We start from the raw sequence: 25,845 nt of genomic DNA on the forward strand, positions 1-25,845 counted from the left end.
GGGAGCGGCGCGCCCCCACGTGGGTCGCGAGGAGATGCGTCCTTATTGGTCAGCCGGGCCCTGCCGCCGCCGAAAGTGTCAATCTAAGGAGGCCGAGCAGCCAAAGAGGAGGCGGCGCGGGAGGGGACCGGGGATTTAACCCCTGCGGGGCCGGCGGGGGCCGGGGGTCCCTGGGGGTACCACGGGGTTACGGGGGGGGTCCCACGTTACCGGTTGCATCCCGGACCCCTCCTCCGAGCCCGGGACCCCCCCCAATGAGGGACCCCCAGAGCCCCCAAATCCCCCCCCCAATCCGAAATGACCCCTCCCAGCCCATAAGGGACCCCCCATGAGGGCCCCCCCATAAGGGACCCCCCATGAGGGCCCCCCCTATGAGGGACCCCCCCATCTCCCACCAGCAAAGGCCTCAGCATCCCCCAGCCCCAACGCAGTTCGGTCACCCCCGACACCCCCCCCCCCCCTTGTGTGTCCATCCTCAAACCCACGTTTCGGGGGTTTCCAAGGGGATTCCAACGGGAATTGGGGATCCCAATGGGATTTGTGGCTTTTCCTCCTCCTCTTCCTCCCCTTCAAGGCTTGAGCAGGGAAAGGTCCCGCTCGTGGCTCCATCCCCGTGGTCCTCGTGGTCCAGCACCCTCTGGACCCTCAGACACCGAGGGTGGGCAAAGCCTCTCCCGCAAGCAGGAGGCAGAACGAACGCAGCCCTTGGCTCTGGTGGTGCTTGCCCATAGAGACACCGGTGCTGGCCACAGCCTCGTGTTCCGTGCACCCCTGGCACCACCTTCCTGCAGCCACAGGTTGCCCAGAGCAGGAACTGGGCTCTGGACACGTAACGGGAGGGGGAAAATCCATCAGGAAGTGAATTATCCCCAAATACACAGGCAGAGACGCAGGAACCACGTCGGGGTGATGGGGAGGAAACGCAACAACGGGAAAGGCTGAGATCGATCCCATTTGGGTGTTTGATTATTGCAGCCCCATGAGCCCCAAGGGGCTGGGCTGGGTCCCTGTATCCCCATCACCATCAGGATACAGGGACCAAGAAGCTATCCGCAGGGACCACAGCTCGCCTCCAGGCCCTGAGAGAAGAGCAGAACCATGATAATCCCCTTACAAACGTGGGAAAGCCCCAATTCCAGAGCTGGAAAAGGCTGAGAATGCCCCTGCCCTCACTGCACCCAGTGCAGTGATGCTCTGCATCAGCCACCCAGAGGTTTGAGCTCTGGGGAGGGAGGGTGGTTGGGGCTGGGGGGAGCAGCAACAGAACCATCTCCAGCCCTTCTTACATATTCAAATGGAATAAGAGCACAAGGTCTATTTCGGTGGCCAGAACGGATCCACTCTGGAAAAGGGCCATAAATCCCAAAGGGAGGAGAAATCATTTGGCCAAGGTCATGGTAAGGGAAAAAGAGGGAAATCAAAGACTAAAAGGCAGCTGATGCTCCACATCCATCCCTGAGTTCCTCCATCCCGTCCTGGAAACGGGGCTCTGATGGCACCATCCAGCACCACCATTCCCATGCCTGTGCCAGCGCCTCAGCACCCTCACAGGGAAGCGTTTCTGCCTAAGAGCTCAGCTCAGTCTCCCCTCGGGCAGGTTAAAGCCATTCCCCTTGGCCTGTCCCTACAGGCCCTTGTCCAAAGCCCCTTGTCACAGTGATCCCAGAGAGGGTTTGGTGGGAATGTGCTAGGAAAGAGCCTCGGGAATGCCCGGAGCCAAAGCCAGGGCCGGGGGAGCATCCAGCATCCCACAGCCAACGCTTCCAGAGAGCACGGCCCCGGCCCTGGCAGCGCCGCGGCTCCGGGCGGCTCCTGGCAAGCGCAGGGAAGCAAAGCGCCGCTCGTCCCCTCTGGCTGCGCCTCCGGGCCCGGCTCCAGCGCCTTGTGCCAGAGCAGGGCCGGGGCTGCGCGGCGGGGAGAGCTCCCGGTGCCGCTGCCACCGCAGCTGCTGGTCCCGCAGCACAACCAGGCCCAGGCCCAGCCCCAGCCCCAGCCCAAGCCCCAGCCCCAGCTCCAGCTCCAGCTCCAGCCCCATTCCCAGCTCCTTCCCCAGCCCCAGCTCCATCCCCATTCCCAGCTCCTTTCCCAGCTCCATCCCCATTCCCAGCTCCATCCCCAGCTCCATCCCCATTCCCAGCTCCTTCCCCAGCCCCAGCTCCATCCCCATTCCCAGCTCCATCCCATTCCCAGCTCCAGTCCCAGCTCCATCCCCATTCCCAGCTCCTTCCCCAGCTCCATCCCCATTCCCAGCTCCTTTCCCATCCCCAGCTCCATCCCAGCTCCAGAGTCAAAAGCAGGATGTGGCCCCACTCTCACTGGGACATTGGCCTGGGCTAGATCTCGCCTGATAGAGAGGCATCTCCTGCACCACCTCCCACAGGAGGGTTTCCCCTTCTCCTTTCCTCCTGCCCTCACTGCTTAATTCCTCCTCTGCCCCCTCCTTCCCTTCCGCAGCCAGATCAAAGGAGGCGGCTGCACCCGCCGCGTTTGATAGGAATCATGGATTAAAGGGGGGGGGGAGGCGGCACTGATGGGATCGGAGGAGGAGGAAAGGGGGGAGCAGGAGAAGGAAAAAGAGAAGGAGGAGAAAGCAAAAGGAGAGGGAGGAGGAGCAGAAGGAGCAAAAGGACGAGAAAGAGGAGAGGAGGAGGAGAAGGAGGAGGAGGAGCAGTGGGGCTGGAGCAGCACCGAACCCAGGCCTGGGAGGGCGCCGGGAGCGGAGCGCGCTCCGCCGGGCTCCTGCCGCGCTCTGCCGCCTCCCCGCTCCGGACCACGGGCACCGGCCTCGAGGGCACTTCCCAGCCCCGGCCCCGGCTCCGCTGCAGCCTCGTCCCGGGGCCTTGGGCCAGGGAACGGGATGTTTAGGGGATGAGTAACATCCTTCCTGGCAATGCCTCTGCCCGCCCCTGGAAGCGGGCACCGGGAAGCGAGGGGCCGGGGCACGAAGCCAGCAACAGGGAGAGAGCCGAGGCTGGAGCCAGGGGACCGGGACACGGCCCATGGGGGAGCCCCGGGTGCCAGGGAGCGGGGAGGAGGATGCTGCGTGGCACAAGGCGGGAGGCACCGGCTGGGGGAGGCAGCGCAGGGCCCCTCCGAGCTGGGCTGGAGCCGGAGCCCGGCTTGGGAAGGAGGCGCCTGGGATGGAGCTGCTGCCGCTGGGGACAGGACGGCTCCTGGAGAGCAGGTCCCTGCGGCCAAACCTGCCCCAGCACAAGCAGGATGGGAGCCGTGGCTCCTGCGGCACAGGCTGCAAAGGACTTTGGACACCTCAGTCACAGCCCAGGGCTGGAATGTGAGAGGAGCAGCCCGGGCTCATAGAATCAGGGATCCCTATGGAAGGGATCCATCGAGTTCACATGGGGCACTGTGTCCCACCAAGGGCAGGTTACTCCGGGCTTGGCATGCCCTGAGTTTGGTCTGGTCTCTTGCATCCATCCGGGAAGGAGCAGCCGCGCTCCCTCGGCTCCAGCCTGCCCTGCCCTTGGGAGCTGCACACTGCAGCATTGTGGCCCGGCTGGTTTTTCCAGAGCCGCATCCAAGGGGTGAAATCAGATCTCAAGGGAAGGGAACAGGCACGTTCCTGGCTGCACAGAGGAGCCGGTGGGACCGTGCCAGGATCTGGGGCAGCTGCTGAGCACCAAAGCCCAGGATAGAGGGGAAAAGGGAGCCCCGGCTGTGCCTCCTGCTCCCAATTCCAGGAGCCGCTGCTCCTTCCCAGACCTTTGGTTGCGATCCCGGCCGCATTCCCCCGGCTTTGTTTGACACCATCAGATGTTAACCCAGGAGCCTGGAGGGCTGGGAATGACGGAAAGCCCCCGCTGGAGGAGCAGGGAAGGATCTGCAGGAGCAAAGCAGCATCCGCAAAGGGCTTGTCCAGGCTGGAGTCACCCACACCCAGCAGCACCAGTGAGTGGCTCCGGAGGCAGAGCTGACCTCAGGATGGGATGATCCCGGTGTTCCCTGGCACCCTGCAGAGCCTGGGATGGACGGAGCCTACAGCATTCCCTGTGCCATAGCGGCTGACACCGGGATTGATGGAGGAGCCCCAGCTCACCCTCAAGCCTGGTGCTGCCTCTCAATGCCCCCCATTGCTCCCAGTGAAAGGCCCCCGGCTCCGCTCCTGCTGCTGCCACCATCCCCATCCCTATCCCTATCCCATGCCAAGGCTCTGTCCTTGCGCTGCCGGAGCAGCCAAGGGAGCTGCAGGCACAAAAACGTCACTTTTTCCAAGAGCTTCTCCCCTCCCTTCCCTTCCCCCTCGCTGAGGCCAGCGGCTGCGGAGCCGGGAATGCCGGAGGCTCCCGGGAGCAGGGATGGGACCAGCCGGGATGGAGCCCAGATCCTGCACTGGCCACGGCTCTTCTCACCTCTCCAAGGCTCAGCTGAGCAAAGGACAAGCCTCTGGAAGGCAACAGCGCATGGGCACCGTGGGCAAGGAACCCAGGAGGATGCTGCTCCCGTGGGTCCAGCATTCCCATGGGAATGGGGCTCTGCAGCCCTGCGAGCCCCGCATTAGCACAGGGGTCAGACTCCCTTCAGCCCCATCCATCCACCCCAAGGCCGGGAGCATCCATGGGGGAAGAGACCAGGCCTGACACGGACATTCTTTAAGGATGATCTCATTTAGAAAACACACTTTTGTATCAAAACACATCGTGAAAACGTGTGGAACTGAGGAAGAGGCTCCAGAGCTGCGCTGGGACCCGCTCTGTGACCCATTCCCCACCTTCCCAAGGTGTTTGGAATCCCAGATCCAGCTCCACATCCCCATTGGTTTTCCTGTACCACAGAAAGCTTCTCCCTTTCCCCCCTACCCCCTAAAGCATCAGCTGAAGCTGCAGCAGAGACAAAGGCTGGAGCATCCCCAAGCACGGTGAGTGCAAGAATCCCTTGCTCCCAGCATCAGGAAGTGGGAAGAGCCCTTCCCGTGCTTCCTGCGCTCACACTGGAAACCAGCGCTGCTTTCCAAGGGAACCAGGGAAGAGAGAAAGATCTGGATTGCTTTAATCCTCGCTAGCCCAGCAGCCGCCCTCCTTGTGCTCGTGAGGCTGGATCATTTGACAGGGATAACAGCCCAGGCAAGCTGAGGCTTCCCGAGGAGTTTGCTCTTCGCTCCGTGCCGTTTGCCAGCCTGATAAATCCATCCCACGTGCCTCCCTTCCCCTCCCCGCGCATGGAAAGCCGGGATGGCAGCCTCGGAGCGTGACTCAGGCACACAAGGAACCAAGGAGCTCCCTTCCTGCAGGCAGGACGCTGGGATCACCGGGCACGGCCAGCACAGAGGCACCAGAGAACATCAGGAGTGGGGATAGGCAGAGATAACGCACAGGTACCTGCGGCAGCAAGCGGCACCGGAGCCAGTGTTCCATAGGGAGCCAGTGTTCCATAGGGAGCCAGTGTTCCATAGGGAGCCCGGTGCGGAGCGCGGCTCACGGCGCGCCCCGGTAGCTGTAGTGATTGCGGTCAGGGTCGCTCATGGCGAGCGGGAGGCTGGGTTTGCGCTCCGGGTCCTTCCCATCGCACGGTGGAGGGGGACGCTGCTTGAAGAAGTCGGAGACGTATCGGACCTGAGGAAGAGCATCGGGAAGGGGACGCTTGGGGACCGCTGCGGCCCATGGAGCATGGCAGGGTGGCAGAGGGGACACTCACGATGAGGATGGCAATGAGAGCCCCTTGGAGCAGCCCCACCAGCACATCGCTCCAGTGGTGCTTGTAGTCGGACACCCTGGTGTAGCCCACGTAGATGGCGAAGGTGATGAGGAAGAACTGGATGGTGGGACGCAGCAGCCGGGCCCATTTCCCCACCAGCCGGGCTTGCACATAGAGCTGCAGAGGGAATTGGGGAGCCATCACTCAGTGTGGGGGGCACTGGGCAGCCGGGAGGTGGGACAGGGTCCATGGGGGCACTCACCGCCAGGAACATCATGCAGTACATCCCAAAGGAGGAGTGCCCCGAGTAGAAGGACAATCTATGGGGTAAAAGGGATGGTGAGGCCGTGGAAGCGGGCTCCAGCCCTCATGGCAGGAGAGCATGGATGTCCCCCAGGCCCACAACTCACCTGGACTCGGTGATGTTCCTGCTCTCCCCTTGGCAGACGTTTTCCAGCTGCACGTAGATGGAGCAGTTCACCTTGGACCAGTCAGGATTGCAGACAGCCAGGAAGTTGGGCCGGAGGCGGCCGATCATGTACTTGGCCAGGTCAGTGAGGGACTGGCTGATGGCCCCTCCGAAGAGGAAGGTCCCCACCACCTTGTAGAGGGCAGCCAGGTAGTTGTTGAATTCCGACTTGGAGTAGAGGCGCTCCGTGTAGACCAGGTACAGCTCCCCCGATGAGAGCTGCAAAGGACAAGGGCTGAGGGGCTTTGGGGCTACCAAGCAGTTCCCCAGCACCATGGCTATGGGATGCTCCCAGTGCCTCCCGCTCCCTGCAGGGATCTGACTCCATGGGATGAAGGTCCCAAGGGAGCTCCTGACCCAAGGGCCCTGTTGGGGTCTGGAGGTGGGTGCACTGGGCCCCCGCTCCTGGATAACACCCGCGGGAACATCCCACCCCCAGAGGGAAGGGGATGGCGCTTCCTTACGATGACGACGGTGCAGGTGATGGTGACCCCGGCCATGAGGCCGTGGGTGATGGTGTCCGCCTTGTAGGGGTAGCGGATGGAGTCATCGTTGCAGTAGAAGCCCCGTTTGTATGGGGAGTTCACCAGCGTCAGGATGACAAAGGGCAGAGATGCTGCAAGGCAGAGGAGAGCATTGGGGACACGCACCCTCCAGGGACACCATCCGGAGCCACCCGCACCCCAGGGCCAGGAGGACTCGCGCTGATGCTGATAGAGCCCTATCACAGCCCATAGCTGCCTGCAGCGCCCAGATACCACTGGAGATGGTGGCGGGGCATCCACAGGGCTGCCCCACAGCTCCCTGGTGCTGATGTTGTGCCCTCTCCTCCCACTGCTCAGGGGTCTTCCAGCCCAGGAGGATGCAGCTCATTAGAACTGGTAAGAGGCTCTCACCAACCTGCTCTACAGCAGCGGGATCCTCACACCGGCTCCAGGGGAGCCAATGCCTGGAGATGCTGGGGGCTGAGGACCCCGGTGGACCCTTGTCCACCCACAGCCCCAGCACCCATCAGCCTCCCCTTGTCCCCAGCTCCTCTCTGGGCTCTGGAGCGATGCCGCAACCGGCGGGGACGGGGACGGCTCTGCCCCATCCCTGCCCATCAAAGAGGAACCTCCTGGCCCAGAGGAGGGGATGCTCGGCGCCTCCTTACACCGGGCTCCAATCCCGGTTCCGCCTTTCCCAGCGGCTTCCGTCTCCCGGGAACAAGCACCTTTGTCCCCGCCCGCAACACCCCCCCGCCCCTCCGGGAAACGGGAATAAACGGGCCGCGCCTCCGGGACCGGGACCAAGCCCCTGTGTGTGTATGTATATGTATATGTGTGTGCATGTACGTATGTATGTGTGTGTATGTATGTATGTGTGTATATGTAGGTATGTGTATGCATGCATATGTATGTATGTATGTGTGTGTATGTATGTGTGTGTATGTACGTACGTGTGTGTGTGTATGTATGTATGTGTATGTGTGTATGTGTATGGGTCCCCCCTTGCAGCCGCATCTGTGTCCACCTCAAGCATCCCCCGCGGCTCGGATCAGACCCCGCGTCCCCCCCTGCACAATCCCACCCTCCATAAAAGCTTCCCTAAAAACGAAAGCAGCGAAACGGGACCCAAACAAACACGGGAGACACCGCCCCCCCCCCCCCCCCCCCCGCTCCCGGCCCGCGGCTTGAGGCCGAAATTACGACCCGGGCCTTTATTTTTAGCCCGGTTTCATTCGGACCTTCCCCGCCGCCGGTTTAGAAACGGGCGTTTGCGCGCCCCCCCCCCCCAACCCCCGGGGCAGCGGCAGAGGGGAACGGCCCCGGCCCGCCCAGCGCCGCGGGACCCCTCCGGTCGCCGCTCCCAAGCCCCGGTTCGCCCCGGTTCGCCGCTGTCGTCCCGTTCTGCCCCACCCCCCGGCTCCAAGCGCCGGGATCCCCGACGGGGCCCCGCAGCTCCGGGGTAGGGCCCGGTGCCCGCCGCGGAAGGGAAACGGCGCCGGTGGAGGCCGCTCAGGTGCAGCAGCGGCACCGGGGCCACTCAGACCCTCCCGGTACAGCCCTACCGGGGGGGGGTGTCGGGAAAGGGGGGGGTGTCCGGGGAACGCGGAGGCGCCGGTCCCGAGCCCTCACCGACCGCCAGGCAGAGCACGTCGAGCACCACGAACACTTTCCTGCGCTCCATCGCGCTGCCGGTGGCGGCCCCGCGGCCCGGCCCCGCGCCTCACATGGCCCGGAACGGAGCGGGCCCGGCCGGGAGGTAAAGTCCGGGCGGACGGGACGGGGCGGGGCGCAGCGGGACGGGGCGGCTCCGGCTGCCGCTCGCTGCCCCCGCCCGCGGGCTGCGGCGGGGCCGGGACAGGTGTGGGGAGGTGGGGACCGCCCCCCCGGGTACCTCCGGTTGCCCCCAAGGGAATGGGAGGGGAGGAGGAGGGAGGGGGTGAGGCCGCTTGCGGGTTCCTCCACCCCGGGCTCCTTTCCTGAGGGAAAATGGGCGAAAAAAGGGGGAAAAAGGGAAAAGCCGAGAGTGGAAGAAGGCGGGGCCGGGGGGGGGGATTGCGGGGCTGGCCCAGGCCCGGTTGTTCCCTCCTGTTTTAAGGCAGGATCCGACCCCTGGGACGTGGGACAACGCTTCCCCAAGGCTCAGGCGCTGCCGGATCCCGCTGCTGGGATGTGCCAGAGCAGGGATGGGAGCAAAGGGTCAAACACGGGTCCCCACGGGAGTTCCCGGTGGGACTGGGGGCAGCCGGAACCCGGCTCTTTTGCTCCAGGCCCGCATCTCGGTCAGGAACGGAAGGAAACAAACAACAGGGAAACAACGCAACTGGAGCCGTGGGGCTGGTCCGGGGGGTGTGGGGCGGGCTCTGGAGGGAAGCAGCGGAGCTGGAAACGCTCTGGGGTGCTCTGGGATTTAAGGAGAGGGCCAAGAGCCGCTTGCTGGGGTCTCTCTGCTCTGCTCCAACCCGATCTGCCCCCGTGCAACCTCCCTCCTGGCCGCGGGTGCTGCGGGGCCCCGGTGCTGCTGCTGGGGTCAGGTTTGCCCCACATGTGCTGCCTGTGGGCCCCGGGTCCTAAGGGAAGGAGGGGAAGAGCTCCGGGGCAGGAAAGAGGCAGGATGCTGGGGGGAATGCAGGGGAGGATACAGGGGGGGATGCTGGAGGGGATACAGGAGAGGATGCTCGAGGGGATGCAGAAGGCGATGCACAGGGGGATACTGGAGAAGATGCTGCAGGGGATGCAGGAGGGGATGCTGGGGGCGTGCTCAGAGGATGCAGAGGATACTACAGAAGATACTGGAGGGGATACTGGGGGGGATGCTAGAGGCACGGGGGGCTGGTGGCACTGGGGGTGCCCAAGCTATGCCCTGGGGGGGGAGGATGCAGGGTTTAACGCAGCCTCTCCCCACACTGAGCTCAGCCCCATTGCAGCCCCCAGCAGGTTTTGGCTGTGCTGAGCCTCCCACCAGGCTGTTTTGAGGGCTCAGATGTGGAAGTGGGGGACTCAGCGAGGACAGGATGTGGCCGGGTGGGGTCACACAGCCCCATGCTGCAGGCCCCTTGGTGCAGCAGGGCAGAGAGGGGTGAGATAAGGCAGCAGCTCCCATACCCATGAAGTGACCTCATGGAACAGGCACCATGGGCAGGACTTTGCCCTATAGCATGCTGTGGCTGCTGGAGACACCCTGGAAGAGCCCAGCCCCGGCTATGGTCTGCCCTGAGCCCTGCCCCATGGTCCCAGCTCAGTTGTGTGGTCCTGGGCAAGGGGCTAGCACTTGGCTCCTATCCATTAAGTATCCTTCAACTCCTCTTGTGCTTCCCGTGGGGTCCTGCACCCATCCCAGCGCCAGGGCCCCATCCCGGGGGATGCTGATGCTCTGCTCCGAGGGGCTGCAACTGCAGCGGGATCCAATGTCCGGTGCCCCGGGAAGGAGCCGGTGCCGGTGCCCCCTCTGCCGTCGAAGCGCCGCTCCCGCAGCGTCCCCGCAGGATGCAGTGGTGATGGCGGGGGGTTTGGTCCCGCTGGTCCTGCACCTTCCAAAGCCAGAACGGCCTTTAGAGGATGCGACGAGAGGAGGGACAGGGACCCCCCAAGACTTGGAGCTCCTCATCGCTCCCAGGGCCTCTCCTGTGGAAACGCAGCGCCAGGAGAGATCCCAAAGCCCTTTTCCTGCTGGTTTTCCAGCTGAGGGAAGGAGACAGGAGCTCCCATCACTCCCAAAGCCCCGGGCAAGAGCTGGAGAAGTGAACTTAAGGAGTCTGGGACAAAACAGAGGGGCTCTGTGGGGAGGAACACACAGGGCAGCAGTAGCAGGAACGCTGGATGTTGTTTCTGGCTGAAGCCAGGGAGGGATGGATGGAGGGATCCCACCTCCTCCCACCACAACCACAGGCTCTCCAAAGGAACCAGGGCACCTGTAAGAGCATCAAAGCCTCCTGCCCTCCACGCTGAATGGCCAGGGCAGGATGAGGCCGAGGTGAGGACCCTCTTCTTGCTTCTCTCCGGCTCCGACAGCACAAGAGGCTCCTGCTCACTTTCAAATGAGGGGTTTAATTAAATAAATAGCGGCAAGGGGGCTTCGAGGCAGTTTCACTTCACAGTGTAGGGGTTGGGGGGAACGAATCCAGCATCGGGAGGGGCTCAAAGTGAATGTGCTTTGTAAAGGAGAAAGAAAACCCCACCAAAACCCCGCTTCCTCCCCCCTGGCCCAGCCCTTTCCTGCCCTCCTCTCCCGTGAAGACGGGTGGGAAAAGCATGGCCCTGGTGGTGAAGGAGCCCGTTCGACTGTAAACAGCACTGGAGAACATAAATAAGGGATCCCTGCCCCTGGAGGGCTTGAAATGAACCAAAGAAAGAAGGGATTTGGGAAAACTAAGCCCGTTTGTGGCTGGCAGAGAGAAGCCGAGGCCTGGCCCTCCCTTGAGGGCTGCTCTGCTCCTGTCCTGCTCCTCTTCCCTCCAAGGAGCTTCCTCTCCCGTCAGGAAAGAGGATTCAGAGCCGGGTGGTTCCACTCTGGTTCCATGTGTTTGCCTTCCACTTGAGCCTGGCTATCCCGTGGTGATGGCTGGAGCTCAGCACCCCTCACAGCAAAGCCCTGCCCATGAAACCAGCCTGGGGCTTGGAAGAGGAGCCACAAGGTGTGATCCTGTCATCCCCCCCCTTGCAGGGCTGAGCACCACCTCGCAGGGCTGGCGACAGCAGGATGCGGGTTAATGGGTTTAGTCACCATCCAAACCCACTGATGGCAGCTCAAAGGGCTCAATCAAAGTGAGCAGAAAACCTCAACTCCTTCCCAAATGTGGAAAACAGGTGGAGGAGGGAAGGTCCGCACCAGCCGGACAGCATTCCCGCATGGATAAAAGGGGAAGAACACGTGGATTGAAGCCAGTGGCAAACCCAAGCCCTGGAACACACCCAGGAAGTGAAGCGGCTCCGGCCTCCAGCACAGCCCTGTCTCCTCCCTGGGCACTGCTAATGGCAGTAAAGACGGACTTTCCTCTTGGAAAACAGCTTTCCCTGTGCTGCAGGAAGGGGCAGGGGTGCTCTCTCCTGCCCGGGATTCCATGCTCGCACCAGGATCCTACACTTGGTGCCCTCCTCCTCCTCCTCCCACAGCTGAGGTGGCTGCATGAGCTGGGAAGTTCCAGACCTTTCCATCTGCATTTCCCCCTCCTGCACTGCAGCGCTCACAAGGATCAAATCCTTCACCGTCGGGCACCGAAGCGGCACCGCTCTGGGGGGGGTCTAGAAACTCCCTTTCCTCCCAGGACAATTCCCTGCAAGGGAAGGCGAGAAGGACTTAAGCACACACAGGATCCCTTTCCCAGGACCTGAGGCCAGCCTCCAGCTGCATCCCTCCCGCAGGAACAGATCACCATTGGGGTGCCAGGACCCGCAATGGGAATGGGCAGGATGATTCCACTGCAACACGCTACCTGTGGGTGAAGGGCGAAGGCTCCTCATCCTCCTCCTCTGGCATGGCCATGCCTGTCTCTCGGAACGTGCTCCCTGGGCATGTCCTAAGCTCTCGGACCTCCAGACTGCATCCTGTGCCCCTGTCCCCATGGCGCCGGTGACACATCCCTGCTCTCAAAGCATCTCTGGGGCCAAGGCCACTTCCCCTGTCCCAAGGCAGGGACTCTCTGAGCCTGGCATTACCTGGGGTGACACATGGTCAAGGCAAGAGGGGGTGACTGAGCTCCCCCCTCACCGCAGCCAGCCACCAGCTTTGTGGGATGGTGTCAGAACACACTGGAGCAGAAAGGTTTTGCTTTCACTTGGATCAAGGAGGATGGAAAGACGGCTCCAAACTGTCCCTGTGGAACAGTGGAAGTTCCAGGCTTTCATTCAGTCAGGTCAAAGTCCTTGCTGGGTCTGTGACAAGTCCGTGAGTGGAGCCTTTCACTGTGACAAAGGCTCGGATCGAGCCACAGGAGCTGGACAAGCCTGGTGAGCACTCAAGAAACTATTTACATCTCCGATGCCGATGAGGCCAAACTCTGTGACCGATAAGGACACTTGCGCAGGGGCCACCTCTGGCTCTCTGTCCAAATCCACAGGGCCAGCGATTAAAGGCAAAGCCTCGTTAATGTCTGCAGGGAGAGGGAAGTCCATGCTTAGCGTCCCACCAGAGCTCTGCAACGGCTCCTGCTTCTCTGCCTGTGCCGGGGCTGCCGGGGGCAGAGGGAAGAGCCGCGGCTCGGCGCTGGCTGCGGGGTGGCGCGGGCAAGGAGCCGAGGGGGTGCCTGAGGATGGTTCCTCCTGGGGGTCGAAGGAGCAGTTGGTCTCCGAAGGAGTGCTGCACTCGTAGCCCTGCCCCGACTCGCTCATGCTGCCCAGGCTGCAGGCAGTGCTCTCCACACTCAGGGGCTCTGTGCATTCCAGGGGAGGGGACAGACAGACAAGAGAGACAGGGAGGGAGCAAGGGTGAGGGACAAGGGACAGAAAGGTGCAGTGAGTCCAAACTTCCACTTCCATCCCCCCGAATCCCACCAGTATTTGTTTGCTGGCACAAAGGTTTAGTATAGCGACCACATCCCTGCCAGCGTGGGCCCAAGGAGGGCAAGATGCAGCCAGCAGATGGGAGGCCAGCAGTGTTTCTATGGAAATTAAAGGGAATCTCAGAGACACTCCAAGATAAAGCACATCCGAAGTCTATCCCCTCGTGCTGGCAGCCCCTGCGAGATGCCTACACAAAGGCCTCATCTGCAGTGGGACAATGAGGGAATGAACCCATTTGGGACTCCCTGTGTGTCTTCTCACAGCCAGGTCCCTCTGGAAGCAGTGTCAGGTACAGCCCAACTCCTGGTGTCATAAATCAGCCTCTGGAGCAGTTGCCCGTGGCTACTGTGTCCATGCACTGGAAGCACCCACCTCAGGTGCCTTAAGTTAGTGCAAATCCTTTTGCATTGGGGATGACTTAGGCTACTCCTCCAAGCCTGAAGCAGGGACAACTCTGTTTTCAGTCACTACTGGTCAAGGTAGAGCCAAAGTCTTCTCTGCTCACACCAAGCTCTGCTCTTTGGCACAGGGCAAAGTGAGCCCATTGGCAAGGTGTGGGGAGAAGAGCAACAGCTCGATAATGGCAATGGGAGAAAGGCAAATGCAGCACAGACCCCGTGAGTGAGGGAGAGGAGTTATCCCCACGGCAGGGAGAAGACAAGGACGTTACCTGTGCTCTCTATTGCTATCTGGTCTTGACTGAAGTGGGAATCCAGGCAGCCAGTTCCAGAGGGAATGGGTGGGGAGCTTCGAGCACGAGTGGAGTTTTCAACTTCACCCCCATCCAAGTCATTGTCGGTGTAATCCCTGTGGAGACAGACGGACAGCACTGCCACCCCTGCCAGTGGGGATGCAGGCAGGGCAAATGGGACCGGGATCACAACCCAGCAACAAAGAAAGCAACAGAACTGTAGAGACCTCACTGGAATCAATGTCCATCCCCTCCCTGGTGTGCAGAGGCCAGTTTAAACAGCACTGAGATGGCTGAAGGTAGCTCAGGGTGGCCAAGATCAGTCTGGGAGAAACCTGAAGGGGCTCCGCAGCTCTCCCAACCAGAGCTCTGAGCCTCAGCCCCTTCCAAAGGGAAATAGATAGCCAAAGGCTTTCCCCAAGGAAACACCTTCTCCCCTTGGGTGGCTTGTGGCAATGCTGGTGTGGCAGCAAAGAGAAGTGATAGGAAAATACCTTCCCATCCTGGAGGGGTTTGGGATTTCAGGTATTTTCCTGTCTTGCATCACAATAAAAAGCGAATCATCTACGGATTTCATGGATTCAACTGAAATATTTCAGTTTGACCTTTAAAACATTTCAGTTTCCACCCTTCTGTGCAGCACCTGCTCTACCTGCATGCATTTCCAAGCGAGGAATTTGCCTCAAAGGGTGGCACCAGGGAAAGAAACGAATTCAGGTCCCAAACCACCAGAAACAGTAACTTGGAACTTCAAAAGCTCCCTTCCCTAAACCTCCCTGAACTGAGTCACTGCCCAAGCTCAGCCCTGAATCCCTGCCCTTGCCCTTCACTTATGTGCTTCTACTTGCCTTTGCCTTGAAAGCAAAGTGGTTTCTGACACCCAAAGTGCCCAACCAAGCACCTCATCGCTTCCTCTCCCCTCCCCACACCTGCAGGGATCACACTGTGGGACCATCCAGCGCATCCCTCCCCACTCCCACCCCAGCAACCTTCTAGAGAAGCAAGCGCGGTCTTTTAAGCGGAGGTGCTCTGCAGCAGGAATCTTCACTGGCAGCTTAGAATTACTAAGTTTAGGGTGAGAATATTCCACGCACGTGGCTCCAGGGTGGAGGACGTACTTCTTCCTTCCTAAACGTGTCTGCTGAGTGAAGTAGTCATAACGCTCCGACTTTTTCCACATGTAGTAATATTCCACACACTCGCCCACTGACCGGGTACGGACCTGAAGCGAAGAGATCCCAGTGAGAACTCAAGGCGTGGAGCAAGGAGCAGCCTCCCATTTCAGGAGCATAGAAAAATCCAGTGCATTCCAGTCATTTCTAGCACTACGGACACCTTTAAGCTGCCCCAAGAGCAGCACAAAGTGAGCTTTCCAAGGTGGTAATCGGCCAGAGAAAGGGCTCCCCAACAGTGCACAGTTGTTCTTGCAGAGCCCAGTGTTGGTGCAGGACATCCCTGCGCTTCCAGCAGCACGTTTACCATCAAGAGAGCAAACCTGCATCCATTTTCACTGGCCAGCATCAACATGCCCACAATTAATCAGCAGTAGAACTGGACTCTCTGGTTCTGCCAACTCCCAGCACAGCAGCGTATGTCCTGGGGCCCAGCTCTTCCCTACAACAGCATCTTTGGTTCTAGAGGACCCCAGGGGACTTTACAAAACATCCACATGCTCAACTCACTCATTCACAGAAGCACTGCAAGGGCTGAGAGTTTGGAAAGAACTTTTGAGACTCCAGAAAGGGCTAATCAGTAATTAACTGACATCACTCATGCAGGTCAGTGGTGTTTGTGACTTCTCCCACCTGGAAAATAAGGCAGAGCAGGGCAGTGAACAGCCCATCACCTGCTATAGCATGAGTCAACACAAAGCCTGGGATGGGAACTCAGCAGTCCTGAACTTCCTGCATTAGCTGAGGCTCACTACATACCTCTGGTGCCAAGGCACGGGCCTCCTTTCCTCCGTCTTAGTGGGATGCGGTGGGATCCTTACCTTGTTTGCCTGGATAAGGTGGAAGTTTTTCCCATGGACCCTGAAGCCATGCTCAAAATTCCTACATTCTTCCTCGCTCCAGGCACAAAGCTCATCTAGAGCAGAGAGAAAGTGGAAGTGGAGGAGATGGAGCTCGTTCTAGACTCTACATACGCCTCAATGTCTGGGGCAGACCCCAAGCAAGGGGGTTCTCACCTCTGATGACCTTCACATTGAACCGTAGCCTCCGCAGTGCCTCTTCTGCATTGAAGTTGCATTTAACCAGCTCGTACAAAGCCTAAAAGAGGAGGAAAAGACTCCCAGCATGTACCTGAGCAACACACCCCAAACCAACCTGCTCAAGCCTCACCTTTGTCACCTCTTTTTCCCAGGAGCCACTTTGCCACTAACCCCACTGCAACCATCAGAGGAGATGATTCCACTTGTGGAGGCACAGGATCACAAACCCTAGGACTGCAGTTCTGCAGGCCTCTGGGGTGCCTCTGCCCTCCTGCAGACTTAGGGTGAGAATCTAACCTGGCTACCCAGAGGAAACACAAGTGCTCTCGTTTCTTAGCCAAATGTTTGATCTTCTGCTGGCTTCACAGAAGAATCAGACACTGTTCTAGAGGACAGAGCCAAAAAGATGACCCTGCTGCAAGCTCTGGGTTTGGGATCCTGGGATAATACAGTTAGAACAGTACCCAGCCTGTTACATGCGTGCCACAAGCATCTGTGACTGCACTGGGGGTACAGCACTGAGGCAGACAGGCCTCTGGCACAGGGTGCCCAGAGAAGCTGTGGCTGCCCCATCCCTGGCAGTGTTCAAGGCCAGGTTGGACACAGGGGCTTGGAGCAACCTGGTCCAGTGGAAGGGGTCCCTGCCCGTGGCAGGGGGCTTTAAGGTTCCTTCCAACCCAAACCGCTCTGAGATTCCATGATTCTATGAAGCAGGAACAAAGGATCCCTGCAGGAAGCCCCACACTTACCTGCTCGTTGTCCTTCACCATCTCTCCTTCTGGCAGGCTGCTGCTGGACAGCTCGTCCCACTGCCGCTTCACCGCACGGTACAGGAACTCCTCCACCTCTCTCTCGGGGAGGATGTTTGGGTCCCAAAGCAGCTGATCTTCATTCTCATAGGCTAACAGAAAAAGCACTGAAATAAGATAATCAAACAGAGAATTCCGCTGCTTTTCAGGAATGGTCTGCACAGGAGAGAGAGAAGGAGGGAGGAAACCTGGCCTTGGTCCCACAGCCTGGCACTAGGGATGACAACCATTGCTGGGAACACTGGAGGTGGAGATGCTTAATGCTCCCTATACCTCTTCTCAAGCCCTTGCACAGGCTCAGCTTGCTTCCACTTCTTCGGAAGAGTTGGTTGGTAAAGGATTTTGTTACCATGCTCTCAAAGCTTGTTGCTTTGATTCATTATTATAAACCCCTAAGTTCTAAGGTCTCTTTTCCTGCACGCAGTAAACAAAAGGAGTGGGAAGCGAAGGTAGCTCTGAGCTACAACCCTGGCTTAGGCTCAAGCCCCTCTCCCTGTCCTAGACAGAGAACAAGGCAGCTGGAAAGCTGGGTGTCCCCCCAGCAGCTTGTAACACTCCTCCAGGAGCTGCTTCACCCACACAGAATAGCAGGAGCACCCACGACCACCAAGTAATTCTTGCCCCTTTCAGCTTTCAAAGCTCTTGCTGGTACATGAGAACACAGCACCCAAGAACGCAGAGAGATGTTGAAGGAAAGTAACAGCACAAAGGAAGCAAGAAGAAAGACTCTGCAATAGGAAATCATCAGAAATGCTGAGATTTTTCTATTCAGATGAAAACACCAGCACCTCCTGGACTCAACTGGTTTCTACAGGCAAAGGAACCAACTCTTCTGCCCGGTAAAATCACTAAAATCAGGTCAGAGGCACTTGACAGAGCACAGAAGGCCCCCATTGAGATCTGCTATCAGTTTACTTTCATTTCACACTGATGCAAACATGGAAAACACACACTAAATCTGTGGTCTTAATACAGAAGGCTGAGAGCACTGATACAAGTTACATGGAAACCTTCTGAGAGCTGTACCGGCAAATATGAAACAGCCCCTGCAAAACAGATCACTTTTATCCCCTTGAACTTATCTGCTCAGAGTCTGCAAGGACAAAAGACCTAAAGAGGAAGCAAGGGATTTCTGCAGATGGGGCTTTCTGTCAGCTACCTCATTCAGAAACTCCACAAGCTGCTGCTGGTACCACCCTGGTTATCAGACACAACCTCCCAATGAAGGCCCCCCAAATACAGCAGCCCTCCATCCAAACAGGGCACAGAAAGCAGGTTCTTACCTTTTTCCCCATGCCTGTTCAAGTGGAGGATGGGAACAGTGGCTTGGTACTGAGGTCCAACCATGATCTCCTGAAACATCACCAGAGATGCTGGTCAATGGAAATGGAAAAGGCTCCAAGCAGGCACAGAGGTGCACTTCATGATTTAGGGGCTGGAACACTATGAAGCTGATTTATGTATTGGTAGTCCCCCCTGTCACTGTTCTAGGGAACCCTAAGTATTTTATAGGCTAACTGAGAAGATTCACTACCAACAAGATGGTACTGTGGGAACTGGAGGCATTTACATAGTTTTAACAGTGAAGATATACGGCAAGCAGCTCAGCTGGAGATAAAAGTAATGTGGAAGCCCTCCTGCAACCTTCACAACTAGGATGTATTTGGAAGTCTGCTCCTCTCTTTCCTCTGGTGGTGCCCCCTCTGTAAATCCTGCTGGGAATATTGCACAGCTTTTCACCTTTATAGGGCCACAGGCTGCAGTTTTCATTTGCCAAAGCACAACAGCATTTGCCACAGCTGAAGCAGAAGATAACTTCAGATGCAGGTTTCAAGATTGGATTAAAAGTACCTCTTGTAACCCACATCTGCTGCCACCTTCCACAGAATACAAGGTGCTAAGGAAAAAGAAAAGAGACAGAATTCCTTGGTTTTGGTGTCACGCTTTCCTCAGACTCAGGCACACTGCATTGGCTCCCCTTCCCAACATGCCGCAATCATTTACCTTCTTACACTCATTGGATGGGATGGAATCCTCCTCCGAATCCTCAGCCATGGAGGAAGCACATGGAGATGAACACGGCTCTTTGTCTTCATCAGCAAGGAAGTTGTTTGCTTTGTGGGAAAGGAAAACACCTATAGTTACTTTTCCCCCCTATTGCTCTATGTTCCCTCTCCTTCCCTTCATTTTCTGTCCTAAAGTTACTTTCACCAGGACCCACAGTGACAACTTACCCTGTTTAAATACAAGGATTTGCCCCCTTGCTACATGGGTGCTGCTGACCAACCTGGGGGGCTCAGGCTCCTTTATTCTGCAGGGTAGCAGACAGGATAAGACCACTTTATGCCGAGTCTCCCTCTCTGCCCTTCACCTTCCCATATGTAGGAACTGCCACAATATATCACACCATTCATACTACTGCATTTATTCCCTTCTAGAGATGTCAGATCAAGGGCTGATCTCTCAGACTGCAATCGCAGCAGGCAGCAAAGCAGTTCTCACTTTCTCAATGGTATGAGTTACACCCAAAGGCAATTATCCCTCATCTCCACTCTGCCTTCACCAACACTCTTTAGCACCACTGGCGCTCAGGTTTGGTTATCTGCAGCCCCCAGAAGGAAAGTGGAGAAACTGATGTCAAGAAACTGAGTGCTAAAAGAAAGAAACCCCTTCTTGTTCTATCCTGCACGTGACATCTAAGTAAGAAACCCCAATTACTTAGAAATCAGGGACACATACAGCCAGGCTGGTTTGGGAATAGGTCCGATGCATCGTGCGATGTGACGGATGGCGTCAAGTCATCAGCTGAAGACTGCGTCTCCTCCTCTTCTTCCCCTGAAAGCAAATCCTTCGCTATTTGTTCCTTTTAACAACAACAAGAAAGTGAAAAATATGTTTAAATGAAGAAAATAGAGGAGGGGTTGGGGGGGTGAGGCCTAGAGTAAAGCATTCCTGGCCAATTCAAATCCCAAAGACAGACTTTTCCCTCACTTTCCCCACCACCCCGAGATTATTTTCCTTAGGAGCTCTTTTACAAGTGTCAAGAGTGGCTTCCCATGGAAGCCAGAGAGAGAACAAGCAAATGGCCCTTTCTGTAGAGCTCCCCTCATAGCAGATAGTTGCTGGAAGGAGAAAAAGAGCTTTCCATAGACTGTAGCTAGAAGAAGAGGAGCCACATCTTCACCTGGTAAGGTACAAACCCTCCCTGATTCTCCAGAGCTACATCTGTGTGCCCAGACTTGTAACCCAGGTTCCATAAAGAGCTTTTACAATGGTCTTTTTAAACAGTTCTCTCCTCTAAACTCTTTATGTTCACATTGCTGCTGTTGGCACTCCTCACTGGGACACCAGACCTAGGCAAGCCCCTTCCCTTGGCATCAGTTGGACCCCAGCTGAAAAGAGCTCCCGGATGCCTCAAGCTCCAGATAGCCCAGTAACCGACAGCACTAAGAGCACACACCAAGCAGAGAGCTGCTCTTACCTTATCCAGAGTCATATCTGGGAGATTTGGAGTAATATCATTGCTCTCACTGTCCTGCTCCGAGATGGGATCAGACGCCTCATAGCCATAAAGTGCAAGCAGCTCCTCAAATGGCATTTCACTGCTCTGAGCGAGAGGAGGACAAAGCTTCATCAGGAAGGGAACAATCACCGAGCACAACACCAGCTGCAGTGAACACAGAGATATGCAGAGGCAGTCAAGGCACCTCTGCTCTTCTGGGGGCTCTGAACTGCCTCGAGTCATGCTGTGTAAGGAAGGAGGCACTGAGGTCTAACAGGACCCACCATAACCTGCTGTTCTCAGGGGTGGGAAGAAGCCAGAAGCTTTCACCCCAGCCAAGGGCATTAAAAAGCACATTTCTTTTTATACCTACATGTTACATTTAATTATTTTGTATTTATTACATACTATTAGATCATTATCTTTACTTTTTATACTAGGTTCCATGCTGGTGAAGAGATGCCAGACAGCACAACTGTGTTTATACAGAGGAAGTGAAGCAAATCCAAAAGCAAATCCAAAACCTCCTTCCCCTCCCTCACTGCCTTTACCTGAGAGGCACCGAAGCTCTTCTCCAGCTCTTCTAAAGATTTCTGCTTCTCCTGAGTATCATCTTCCTCCTCCCTTTCTTCCCGTACCCCATAGTTCTGTGAAAGGATCTCTGCTAAGTTCAGTCGATGATCAGCTGAGCCCATGGACACAACTGCAGGGATTAAAAGAAGTTGGACACTAGCACCACCCTGGACCAAATCTGCAGCTGCAGCAAAGCTTGGGATGATCCCTTCTTGTGTGGGTGCAGCCACAAGGCAGAGGAGGAGATGAGGCAGAACGGGGCTGGGGAACGCCAACTCTGAAGTCACTCTGTGAGAGCTACATTGGAAAGCTGGGTTCTCTCACATTCAAGTCCACAAGTGACCAAAAGCTGAGGGTTTTCTGAGTGTTTGTGTGTCTGTCCCAACTGGATTCCCTTGTATCACAACACAGGAATGGCTGGGGCAGCCCTTCCTCCACCCGAGGTGGTTTTAGGATAATTACTCCTTATAGCAAGAATGGGCAAATGGGCACTTACAGGAGCTTTGGCATCTCTAAGACTTCCCTGTCAAATTGCATGGGAGTCCACCAACAGGTTTGGAAGATGGCAGAAGGAGAAGGGAACAGACAGGCTGAGCACAGGAGCTTTGTCTCCTCTGGAAACGGGGCCAACAGACAGACATAGACTTAAACCACGGGTACCTGCTGCAGTCTGAAGGGCAGGCTCTGCAGGACATAGGCTGTGCGCTGGGTACGGCACCACCCTGGGGCTCTGCCGCCCAACCGAGGCCTTGAAGAGAAGAGAAGAACACACCTGAGACATCTCCTCCTCGAAGCTGACCCCACCAGGCAATGCAACTCATGTCATTCCAAAGCCAAAGTTAACAAAACCCACATGGGCAGCACGAGAGACTGTGCAAAAAGAGCTCAAGTGTATCTAACAGCTCCCCCCAGCTCCATTACCTTCCCCTTGATCTCTGTGTATGGAGCTGTTTCCACTTTATCTTCAGCACTCCATTAACTATTTCTCCTTTCACTAGTTTAAGACCTCCGATCTTTCTGGCTACATCTTCCCTCATAGAATTACTTGGACCTTCATTCTAAATGCACACATCATGCTTGTCTGAAGGCAGTACTTTTAGGAGTTGCCCCATTGGAGGCAATCGGAGACAGCCACAACTCAATGGCTTCTGCCTAACTCCTCAACACATCCAGAAGGCTTCAAGGGGTGAGTAAAGAGATTTAGCGCTGAGCAGGCAGTAAAGGAGCCTGGTAGGACTGGGAATGGCCCAGGCAAGGTGGGAAAAGGTGAGACAGGTAAGACACTGAGAACAGGCACCTGCTTTCTGGCATTCAGTGCTCGGTCAGAAGTTCAGGCAGCAGAATGGGCTGAGGCCTGGCAAAGAACCCAGGACATCTGCTGCTGCTTGGGCTGCTGTGCGTGGAAATGCTGTTCCTCAAGCTCAGCCTAGGTGGGGAGCAAGCAGAGGATTAACCAGCCTTTGGGTGACTGAGTGCAGAAGAAAATCACAGTCCCTCAGTCACCACTGACATTGGCTTATGATCCTCAGCCATTAACAACCTCAGCCATACACTGGTGCTCCTCAGTGGGAGCCAGGACATCTCCAGTGCTGCAGCACGAGGCTCTTACAACTGAAAGCACAGTCCAATCTCACACCAAAATGCATCCTCTAACAAGAAAGCAAAGTGTACACCAGAAAAGCCACCCCAGACTTTGGGTTTGGAGTTGGAGCCTTCAGGTACCAACACATACACTGCAAATTCCATAACAACACAGAGGCAGCTGTTTTCTAGGTCTAATTATCACTAAGATAATGGTTGGCCTGGAAAGAGATTGCCATAGAAAGAAGGCTCGAGAGGGAGGAAGGGGAAGGATGCGTGAAGCAGCTGTGGAATTCCTGCTCCCTCCTCTACCAGGACCAGGGAAAAGAGGATGCCTCTGGTTCAGCGCTGCAGATCACTGTCCCCAGGCATGAGAACCTCGCTGGAGACCACTGTAGCTACAGGCAGAGCCCAGAGGTAGGCACTGAAAGAAAAAGAAGGAGTTCATGGGATCATGAAAGGAGAAGGGGACGGATTCAGACAGGCTCCATTTGAAGCACGGTCATACTGGGCAGCGGCTTTGGAACTCAGAGGAGTATCAGTGCCGCTTTTTTGGGCTCTGCTGGATCATGACCAAGTACAAAACCCTCTTGGGTAAAGCTTTCCATGCGAGCATCCCTGGTTTGATGAGCAGCATAAGGGGAGGCCCGCACTCCAGTCCTCAGTGATCTTTGCTGAAACCCTCATCTTTGTATCTACGGATTGCGCCTCCTTCACACAGGGATCAATAAGAAGCTGCACGTAAAGGCCTCTGAAAACAAAGACTGAATCTGTCACAGTGGCTGGGCCAGCTTGAAAGGATGTCAAGAATCCTTCAGGAATGATGAGATCTTTTATTAACAATCAGGTGCTGGAATGAAGAGTGAAAGGCAGTATGACACGGTAACAACCCAGCAGTTTATTTCCCCAAAGCAGTAACGCAGCATTAGAGCAAGTGGGAGCTGCTCTGAGCTGGAGTTGCCATGAAATAACCAGCACCACCGGATTTGGGATGAGAAGAGGAGAAGTAAGTGACCAATAGCCCACTTCACCCCCAGATTTAAAGAGGTGTTGATCTTAATGAGCCTTTCGATGGTTTACAGACCCAGAGGGGCACAGAAACATGTCAAAGGAGCAGGGGAGAAAGGCAGGTCTGGCTTCAAAACATGAACGATGCCAGAGAGAATATTCCCAATCCCACTGATTCCTGATGCCAGGGGATGTGGAGCTGTCGTGTTTGAAGGTGAGGAGCTGCAGTCCAATGCTTCAAATCCAGGTATCACACAGGAAACAGAACATGTAAAGGCGTTACACAGGGCAGAAAGACACCAAGGTGCTGGTGGGGACCTCTAGGTCAGGAGCTCCTGGTCCAGGCGGAGATGCTCTTCTGGCTGGTGGCAGGGTTGGTCAGCAGGGAAGGGCGCAGGGGTGAATTCCATTCATTTTGGGCAGTGCCAATCTCTGCTTCTCAGGCATGAGTGCAAACTGGGTTTCTCCAGAGCACTACCAGAGAAAACCTTGCTCTCACAGAGTACCCCACGTTGGAAAGGATCCAGAAGGATCATCAAGCCCAACACCTACAGGCTGAAACCACCCTCACAAGGAAGCGAGGAAGAAGGGAGTAGGTTTCCCTTTCTAGTGTTACATCTTCAATAACTGCCATGGTTCTCTGAGCTACTTTAGCCCCTATTTCAGACTCAGTGAGAAGCCTTCCTTGTTCCTTTGCCTTTCCCCTACTACTTGACATGGGTCCCTTCTCTACAAACTCCAGCTGTAGCCAGCGGGAAGTGGAATGGGCAGAAACGGGTTCATCCTGCACCTGAACAAGCAAACAAACAGGGGACAGGAGACACAGGTCACTGCTCAGGAAAACCTGCATCCCAATCACACGCTGCTGCAGACACTCCACAGCTCCAACCTCATCTGTGGGACACCAGCAGCTCCTGCATCTCCCTAAGAAGAGCAAAACCCCCTGGATAGAGAGAGAGCAGATGGCACCTTCCTCCTCACAGTGCTGCAACACCCTGATAATGAAGTCTCAATCTCTTCCAGTGTCCTCTTCCTATGTCGTGGTCACCATGAGGATCTCATGATGGAAATGAAGCACGGATGTGCCACCACGACCATTACAACAGGATGGGGATATCTCAAGGACGTGGCAAGATGAGATAGGGAATGGCACGGGCAGCTGGAGTGCACTGGAGCGACGGCAGCAGCGTTTCGGCACGATGCACCCAGCAAACATCACTGTGGGACCCCCTCTCAAGGTGGGTCTGCCTCTCCCAGCACTCAAACCATTCCCAAAGCCTCTCCTGCTCCTACATCCTGCCCAGCAGCGCTCTCCCATTACTCGGGCCCCATCATTCACCTCCAACCCTCTCCCATCAGCTCCATGCCGCCAGACCCCGGCTCTCAACGGCAAAGCCTCGGGGCTCCACTCTGTCCCCGGACCCCGCAGACCCATCCGCATCCCTCCGGCCCTGCTCCCGCAGGCCTGGCCCGGCCAGCCCCGCGGCTGCTCCCCGGGCTCGGCCGCTGCCCCACCGGCTCCCGCCCAGGCCCCTGCCCGCTGCCTTCCGCCCGGCCACGGTGGGCCCCGCTGCACCCCGCGGCCGCAGCACCCCGACCGCGAGCGGCGCCGGGCTGCAGACCTGGGGGTGCCGGTGCCCTGGGAGTGCTGGGGCCCGGGGCTGAAGGGCCCGGAGGGTGCCGGGGCTCGGGGGTACCGGGGCTCGCGGTTCCCCCGGGGAAGGCCCGAAGCCCATCACGACCGCACCGGCAGCTCCTCACTCACCTCCGCCATGGCCGAGCGCGAGCGAGAGCGGGGCTCAGGCCCCGGATGAGGCGGCCGCCGCTCATTGGCTGCAGCGCCGCGAGGGCGGGGGAGCGCCGGGGGGCGCGGCGGTGCGGGGCCGGGTCAGGGGTCAGGGGCCAAGCGGCGCCGGCGGCGGGGTCGGGCGCGGAGGCCGCGGAGTGAGGGGAGGCCCCGGAGCAGCCCCGGGGCCGGAGACACCGCGGGAGAGCCCCGGGACACGGAGCCGGAGGGAGGAGCTGCCCGCAGCCAGAGCTTGAGTCAGTCGATCCCTGGAGTCAGTCGATCCCTGGAGTCAGTCGATCACCGGAGTCAGTCGATCACCGGAGTCAATCGATCATCAGTCAGTCGATGACCGGAGTCAGTTGATCACCAGAGTGAATCGATCACCAGAGTTAACTCATCACCAGAGTCCGTCGATCACTAGAGTCAATTGATCGCCAGAGTCTGTTGATCACCGGTGTCAATTGATCATCAGTCAGTTGGTCGCCAGAGTTGATCATCAGAGTCAACTGATCACCACAGTCAGTCGATCACTGGATTCAGTCGATCACTGGAGTCAGTCGATCACCAGAGTCAATCGAT

At 57.4% G+C, this 25,845-nt stretch overlaps 2 protein-coding genes across 3 annotated transcripts; both read right to left on the reverse strand.

Moving 5' to 3' along the window:
* Positions 1–4,611: 4,611 nt before the first annotated feature.
* On the reverse strand, positions 4,612–8,406 carry PLPP2 (phospholipid phosphatase 2). Of its 2 annotated transcripts, none has more exons than XM_080633978.1 (6): positions 8,236–8,406; positions 6,583–6,734; positions 6,060–6,337; positions 5,912–5,969; positions 5,650–5,826; positions 4,612–5,537 (listed from the first exon to the last, which is right to left on the reverse strand). In XM_080633978.1, the coding sequence occupies exons 1-6, from the start codon at positions 8,285–8,287 to the stop codon at positions 5,430–5,432; spliced, it is 825 nt and encodes a 274-aa protein (XP_080490104.1). In that variant the 5' UTR covers positions 8,288–8,406; the 3' UTR covers positions 4,612–5,429. The 2 variants fall into 2 exon arrangements, with proteins under 2 accessions (XP_080490104.1, XP_080490103.1); XM_080633977.1 differs by having other exon boundaries at positions 4,612–5,567; positions 8,236–8,404.
* A 1,118-nt stretch (positions 8,407–9,524) lies between these two features.
* On the reverse strand, positions 9,525–25,292 carry MIER2 (MIER family member 2). Its single transcript, XM_080634013.1, has 13 exons — positions 25,243–25,292; positions 21,549–21,636; positions 20,867–21,018; positions 20,295–20,420; positions 19,553–19,676; positions 18,818–18,927; positions 18,097–18,166; positions 16,754–16,905; positions 15,981–16,062; positions 15,786–15,880; positions 14,887–15,014; positions 13,772–13,908; positions 9,525–12,971 (listed from the first exon to the last, which is right to left on the reverse strand). Exons 1-13 carry the CDS (start codon positions 25,249–25,251, stop codon positions 12,502–12,504), a joined length of 1,743 nt encoding a protein of 580 aa, XP_080490139.1. The 5' UTR covers positions 25,252–25,292; the 3' UTR covers positions 9,525–12,501.
* Between the last annotated feature and the right edge of the window lie 553 nt (positions 25,293–25,845).

The sequence above is a fragment of the Psittacula echo genome (genome assembly GCF_963264785.1).
Source record: "Psittacula echo genome assembly, chromosome: 24".
In the NCBI taxonomy this organism is placed as follows: Eukaryota; Metazoa; Chordata; class Aves; order Psittaciformes; family Psittacidae; genus Psittacula; species Psittacula echo.

Excerpts from the sequence above, each read along its gene's own strand:
- PLPP2 (XM_080633977.1), bottom strand. The coding sequence starts at position 8,287 with ATGGAGCGCAGGAAAGTGTTCGTGGTGCTCGACGTGCTCTGCCTGGCG. Across the intron at positions 6,338-6,582 it reads TCACCTGCACCGTCGTCATC|CTCTCATCGGGGGAGCTGTA; the intron begins GTAAGGAAGCGC and ends TGTCCTTTGCAG. Across the intron at positions 5,970-6,059 it reads AGGAACATCACCGAGTCCAG|ATTGTCCTTCTACTCGGGGC; the intron begins GTGAGTTGTGGG and ends TTTACCCCATAG.
- MIER2 (XM_080634013.1), bottom strand. Across the intron at positions 20,421-20,866 it reads AGAGCTTCGGTGCCTCTCAG|AGCAGTGAAATGCCATTTGA; the intron begins GTAAAGGCAGTG and ends CCTCTCGCTCAG. Across the intron at positions 12,972-13,771 it reads GATAGCAATAGAGAGCACAG|AGCCCCTGAGTGTGGAGAGC; the intron begins GTAACGTCCTTG and ends TGGAATGCACAG.